The sequence below is a fragment of the Mesocricetus auratus genome, unplaced genomic scaffold (assembly GCF_017639785.1).
Source record: "Mesocricetus auratus isolate SY011 unplaced genomic scaffold, BCM_Maur_2.0 Super-Scaffold_4256, whole genome shotgun sequence".
NCBI lineage: Eukaryota > Metazoa > Chordata > Mammalia > Rodentia > Cricetidae > Mesocricetus > Mesocricetus auratus.
The window spans coordinates 116,053,885-116,060,792 of NW_024429182.1; the positions used below are offsets into that span (position 1 = coordinate 116,053,885).

The window sequence follows — 6,908 nt, forward strand, 5'->3', positions numbered from 1 at the left end:
AAGAATCACTTCTCTAGAACCGTCCCTTTAATTTCCCATCTATTTATGTTCAGAACGTAACGTCAGGCAAGTAAATAAATTGGCTGGCATCACGCTTTGATCAGGGCTCTCCACCTGACAACTGAGTGCTGTAGAAGTCTTTTCTCAACTGGTCAAGAGTTGAGGTAGAGAGCCCAGTGTGATGGTGCATGCCTTTAATCCCAGCGCTAGGGAGGCAGATGCAGGCAGGTCTTTTTTTAAATAAATAAAGAAAAGAATTGATGTAGGGGCACTGGCATTTCGGTTTAGGAACCAAGGTGTCACAGGCATGTTGGCGGTGCCATGTACACCCTAATCTCACTGCTAATGAGTGACCATTTCCTGGGGAATGGGCTTCAGGGTTTGTTTTTCCTAGGATCACAGCAGGATCTACTAAAACCACTTTTCAGTTTATAACAAACTTCTAGTCTTAACTATTTTTCTCCATGTAAGCAGTCTTCAGTGAACGTCGTGCTTGAGGGTCCTCTACTCCTGCATCCTCTCAGTCGCTTCTCCCTTGTGTTTATCTGCCCTTCTAGGCAGGACTAGGCTTTCCCTTCTGGAATCTTTTGTCCAGTTTAAGCCTGGTGATAACTTCGTGCTGGGGTGGATGCCCATGTGGACAGTTGTGCCATTAGCCTTTTCTGGCTGCACCTTTTCAGTGTGGATGACACATTTCTTTCTATATACCTGGACCACCTTGCCAATCTGCTGCCTTTGCAGTGTCATCAGACAACCTGAACCTCATCATCTTTTCAAATGTGCAAAGATCAAAGGGGCATTACACTTGTGTTTCAACTCTTCGGAGAGGGGAAGACATCGGCTTCCTAAAGGGAGAAGGGGCATTGAAATGCTGTCTGTTTGCTTCCTCAGAGGTCACAAAGGGACTGAGCTCCAGCAGTGGCTGCAAAGGCAAGAGCTATTGTTTCCTATTTCACAAGCCTCAGAGTAACCTCTGTTTTACCAAGGAGAGAAAACAGAGTCCAGGACTTGCACTGGGCCTTTGCAAGGTCAGTGCACAACAGAGGTCTGCTGTGTCCCCGTATTACTGCCCTGGGTGCCGTGCCCTGTCCTACCTTTGGAAGTTGAATGGGCTATCATAGCAAACCTCAATTTGCAAAGCCCCTCCTCGGGCTTCCTCAGATTATCAAATCTCTTAGAAACAGTGAGATTCTCTACCAGACTCCTACGTGTTTACACCTCCCTGGATGGCCAGTGATGTGTCACACATCCCAGCACTGGTTGGAACAAAGGGATTTTTGAGTTCAAGGCCAGTCCGGCTCCACAGTGAGTCTAAGTCTCTAAAATCCAAAACCCTCTTTGGGGTTGAAAGTATTACTTCAGTTATGTAACTGTCCCCTTAAATTCATGAACGTTATATGCAGATAGTTAGGAACACTGCCTGGACTGCTCACTGCAGGGCCTCATAACATCCCTGAGCTCTCATCTGCGCTGCTGAGTAGCAGCTCCCTGCTTTCTCTTCTAAGCCTTGAACCGCCTATGTGTTAGATGGAGCTGGTCTTCAGTGTAATCGAATTCGTGAGAACAGAACTCAGGACCTCAGGGTCACCCCTAGGAGAGCAATGAGACTGGAGAGGTAGTGCCCACTAACTTTGCTCCCTGAGACTTCAAAATTCATTTGGTGCTGAAATGATAGCATGGGAAAACAGGAGTGTGTGTGTTAGGGAAAACTGTTTTCACAGCTTTGGGGGTGTGAGGCGGTGTCCCAAAAGTGTCATGACAGACCCGAAGCCTGACTCTGGTGAACCAATAACATGAGAGAAGCTTGTCAAGTAAGTTCCTTCAAGTGGTTAGGGAAAGCAGCGTTCACTCAACACTATTTCCCCTGGCTTCCACATCCTTGGACCAAAGAGAGAGTCTGGAGGTGTGGTGGATGCAGGAGAGGGAGGAGATTGCAGAGGGAATGATTATTATGGGAAGGTGATAAGAGCTATATCTGAACACCATGGCTAGGCTGTGACAAGAAAGCAGGGAGGTGTAAATGTCAGGTTGGGGGTGAGAAGCAAGGAGGCTGAAAGGAAGAGCCAGGGCCAGAAATGGACTGTCACTGGCCTGTGTGCCACACTCTGATCCTCAGCATTACAGCCGCAGAAAGCCTCCCTGGCACTGGGAGTGGCTTAGTAAAGTCCTTGCCTTGCAAGCATGAGGACCTGAGTTCAGACTGCCAGCACCCACAGAAAAAGCCAGGTTGTTGGCCAGCACCTAAAATCCCAGTTCTGGGGAGTAGGGACAGGAGGGTCCCCAGGTTTGCTGGCTAGCTAGTCTTAGTTAGTAAGCACCAGGTTCAGCAGGAGACCCTACCTCAAAAACTAAGGTGGGGCCGGGCGGTGACTCAGTGGGGAAAGCACTTGCTGCAACAAGCCCGACCTAAGCTCAGACTCCTAGACCCGACATGAAAACCGATGTAGTGTCACATACATGTAATGGGAGAATAATCCAGAAGCTCACAGACCTGCTAAACTGCATGCCATTGCAAGGCAGCAGAGACAAGAGAGACCCTGCTGCACACAAGGTAGAAGGTAAGACTTGACCCCGAAAGTTGTCCTCTGGCCTCCATATGTGGGTGTGTGTGCACACACATATGTACACAACCAAAGGGGGAAACAATTAAGGAAACTACCAAATGTGTTAACCTCTGACATCCCTTCTGGGGTGGTGATCCATCGGACTGACAGGCCTTGCTCAGCTACCTAATGTGTAGCTGTTAGGACAGCAAACCAAGTATAATGGCTCACATGTGTAATTCTGGCACTTGAGAAGCTGAGGCAGGAGGATTGCTATAAATTCTATTCAATCTGGTGTATATAGTGAGTTCCAGGACAGCCAGGGCTACATGCAAGCCTTGTCTTAAAACAAAAAGATGATGATAGCAGCTGCCATTATTGGGCCAGGTTAGGAGGTTCTGTTATGCCCCACGAGAGTTCCAGAAAGGTATCCAAGATCTCACATCCCATTCCACCAGTCTTTCCTTGACCTAGTTTCCAATGAGAAGGTCAACTCTTGGTAGCAAGGAGTTGGTGTCCCCTCCTGGCCTTGCCACAGTGTCCCGAATGTTGGAGTACAGCGAACAGTTAGACAAAAATAAAGGAGTTGAAGCATGTATCTGCCCCTGATTACTAAGTGACGCTAATGATGGATGGTGATGTTTTCCAAGACCAGTCAAGACAGCTCCTCAAGAAGACAGTGCTGTCCCTTAACAACCAGTTGTACTGAAAGACATGAAACTATTAAAGGTATAGGCAGTATGCTATTTCCATTTTACAATAGAAGAAAGCATCACCTGGTCCAGCGCTGTTCCCACTGCTCTGACCCACGGGGCAGGTCTGCCTCCTGCCTAGTTATGATAGACCAGGCCCTCCAAGGGGGTAGCACTGCTAGGAGACAGCTCCTTACTCCCTTCCCCATCATTCTCTCCCATTCTGGGCACAGAGCATTTCCAGGTTACCCGGAGTGAGATATTTGTGAGAGAGCAGAGAGGTGAAAGCAAGGGTCAGATACCTCGAGACGGAGGAGGTGACAGAATTCTTTTATGGAGTTCCTCTGCTAGATGATGCCAAACACCCACGTTGCGAGCAGTGGGACTTTTTGCTCCACTTTAGCCTCAAGGGGAGTCTTTGAGGGCTGATAAAACGACACGGTGGCAGAAAGCTGGCGTCGGTGGCCAAGGAGGGCCTTGGGAGCCACCTTTGCTGTGGGGCAGTGCCACGCTCCAGGTTGCACACGAACTTTGGTGGTTTTCTGCCAAAGCTCCAGTGCCCACCCTGGTGGCTTTGAGGGTGGAGCCTGCAGAGGGCGGGACTTCGGGGCGGGGCGAGCTCAGCGCCTCCAGCAGGCTCCGCTCCTACTGTAGTTTAAAAGGCTGGAAGGCGGGCTTCAAGAAGTAGTATCTGGGTGCGGGAGAAGATCCTGCTGGGAACAGCCATGACCCGGCAGGCAAGGGGCTCTCGGCTGCTCTGCAGTCTCCTTCTCTTCGTGTTGTTCACTGCTGGCGTCGCCCCCTTCAATTGGGATCTCCCGGAGCCCCGCAGCCGAGCCAGCAAGATTCGAGTGCACCCCCGGGGCAACCTCTGGGCAACCGGTAAGTCTTAGGGGATACCAACTTTCGTGCCTCATTCTCCTCCGCCCCCAGTTTCCTTTCAACTCTCTGGAGGCTCACGGTGGCAGAGCTCCTGCCGACCCCGGGGGCTCACGTTTAACAGGTGGGAAGGCTTGGCTAAGATAACCCAGTAAGCAAGTTTAAGACGGAGCTTAGATCTGGTTGCCAGCCAGCTCCCCTTCCCTTAGGCAGACTGCCAGGCTTTCTCACTCATGTCTTCTCGGTACATCCGTCTCCGAGGCACTTTCTCTACTTTCTTCCCTGGCAGGTCTCCCTGGTCCCAGTTGTGCTGTCCTCCAGAGGGTCAGGGAAAGCTGAGGCTTTGCCTCCACCCAGACGTCTGCGGCTTCTTGCTGTGGAGAAACATTTCTTGTCTGTCCTCTGTGAGAGCAGAAAGGTGGAACAGACCAGAACTTGCTTATGGGAATAGGGTCCTCACTCCCTAGCTGTCATGTACCTTGGCACCTCTTTTTTTAGGTCATTTCATGGGCAAGAAGAGTCTGGAGCCCCCAGGTCTGTCGCTGGTGGGGACAGCATCTCCCAGCACCCAGAGGGGCCAGAGACTGCAGCTGAGTCATGATCTGCTCCGGATCCTCCTGCTAAAGAAAGCCTTAGGCATGAACCTCAGTGGCTCAACCTCCCCAGTTCAGGTGAGCCTCCACCCCTGTACCAACGTGGAAGAACTGTCGCCCAGCTTGGGTTCAGGGTGGGACTGTGCCTAGCCAGGGCGTAATGGGTATGGATTCCAGAAAGTCAGGGTCCCAGGGCTCAAGGGGAAATATCCCAAAGACCAGAAAATGACGCAGCAATCTGCTTGGGAAAGAAGTACCTCTTTGCCCCTCCCCAGTCTGAAGTCACAGACTAGGATATCCTCGCCCTTAAGCAAACTGTCCTCCTCCATGCCACACAGCCTTGTCCGTCCCAGTTGCTACCCAGCTTTGCTGTTCCAGTCTGCTTGTGGTCTGCCCTGTGACCTCTGAGGCCTGAGGTGCCAAGGGAACTCAGAGCCAGCCTGCTTCCCATCCCCTGAGCACTTAACGGTGGCAGGGTTTATCATGCCAGTGCTCTTGACAGTCTGGGCTCTGGGGGCTGTCCTGTGCATCCCTGGTCTCTACCTACCTGATGCCACTAACACATTCCCTCTCCTCACCAAGTTGTGATAACCAAAATTCCCTCCAGGTCACAATGGTGCCCTTGCCTGCCCTCCCTGATACCTCAGGAGGATGGTTTAAAACCAGGAGTTTGTGAAAAACAAAAATAAAAAAGCCTGTAGACACCAAGTTGATGTCCCCCAGGTGGAAGTGGGCTGGAATCACCACTGGCTGTAAACCAACCTGTGGTGCTCAAGCCCTGAGTGTCCTGCCTGGCTGGGCGGCAGCTCGTCCATTCTTTGCTTCTGGTGCTGTCCCACTGCTCACCACTCTCCCTGTACTTATTGCCGTGTGCAGAAGGCAGTGTGATGGGGTAGCATGTATGCTGGGGCCACATAGCTAGTTAGCAGTTGGGTGGGTGACCTTAGGAATATCACTGAACTACTCAGGTTCTTCATCAAATGGCAATAACAGGGCCATTTATGGCACATGCCCAGTGTGGCACACAGAAAGCTCTTGGTAAGCAGGAGCTCTTACTGCCTGGTGTGCGCCTGCTGCTGACTCCCTTCGCATCCCCGCGCTATGCCTAGCGATGTGCATATGCTGCAAGGAGGGACATCCCTTAGAGAAAGTCTACCTACCATGCCGGCAAACACCCCGGGAACCTCAGATGCAAGAGCCAGAAGCTGAGACTGGCAGAGTCCAAAGAGACAGTGCATCACCTCTAGGGCATTATTTTGAAGGCCTGAAATACCAAGACCAACCAGACACTCCCAGAGGAAACAGCAGTGTCACGGCCAGTGGCAGGGAGCGTCAGAGAGGTCTGGGGCAGAACTTGGGGGAGGTACAGGAGTGTCACTGACACTTGTCTAGTGCCTTGGACTTGGTTCCTGTGGTGCCCTTAAGCTGTCATGACCTCCCTGTGAAATCGGTGCCACATTCTGGGGAAACCATTACCCCTGACTCCTCTCAGGACTTTGAGGGAGAAAGGTACTCACACAGAGACCCAGCCCACCTCTATGCACACCCAGCATATCCCTATGACATGTGGGCTCCGGGGTCAAGTCTTCTCCTTTTGCCTTCAGTACAGGAGGCTGCTGGAGCCAACCCTGAAGAAGTGACACCATTAACAGGATCAACACAACAGCGTGGCTTAGAATGTGTCCACCTAGGCAAGCTGCTGAATGCTACTCCAGCAGTGGCCCCGTCGGGATGTAAATCCTAAGCTCCAATGTGTTACTTATGCCGTTACTGGCATTTCTGGCTGGGTCACCAGGAATGTTGATGATGTAGACACAAAGTCTTTCCTGCTGTGTTTCTTGCTTCCCTGGTGAAGTTGTGAATAAAAACACTGCACTTTACACAAAATGTCTGGGCATCTCCTTCCACCCACATTTGAGGAAAGGGGAGAGGATTCTGGAAGGTGGCATGTTTGTTGAGATGGGGTGGTCTGGGAAAAGCCCCATCACCCCTCACCATGGTGCCAACCAGGCAATGATTGACTGTCAACTTTTGGCAATCAGATACTGTGTTTGCTCACTGGCCCATTGCCATTTCTACTACCTAAAATGTCTTTGCCTGCGATGGGGGACTGCCTACACTATGTTACACGCACCCCATCTTTCATCCCAAGCTTTAGTGTGCTGGAATCCAGCCCTGCTGTGTTCTGGTTCTTCTCTGGA

The 6,908-nt window shown here is 51.2% G+C and overlaps 1 protein-coding gene across 2 annotated transcripts; it reads left to right on the top strand.

Annotated features, from left to right (window-relative positions):
• Window positions 1–259: 259 nt before the first annotated feature.
• Nmb (neuromedin B) lies at window positions 260–6,587 on the top strand. Of its 2 annotated transcripts, none has more exons than XM_005077817.4 (3): window positions 260–4,117; window positions 4,613–4,785; window positions 6,317–6,587. In XM_005077817.4, the coding sequence occupies exons 1-3, from the start codon at window positions 3,961–3,963 to the stop codon at window positions 6,449–6,451; spliced, it is 465 nt and encodes a 154-aa protein (XP_005077874.1). In that variant the 5' UTR covers window positions 260–3,960; the 3' UTR covers window positions 6,452–6,587. The 2 variants fall into 2 exon arrangements, with proteins under 2 accessions (XP_005077874.1, XP_005077875.1); XM_005077818.4 differs by having other exon boundaries at window positions 1,320–4,117; window positions 6,312–6,587.
• Window positions 6,588–6,908: the final 321 nt, after the last annotated feature.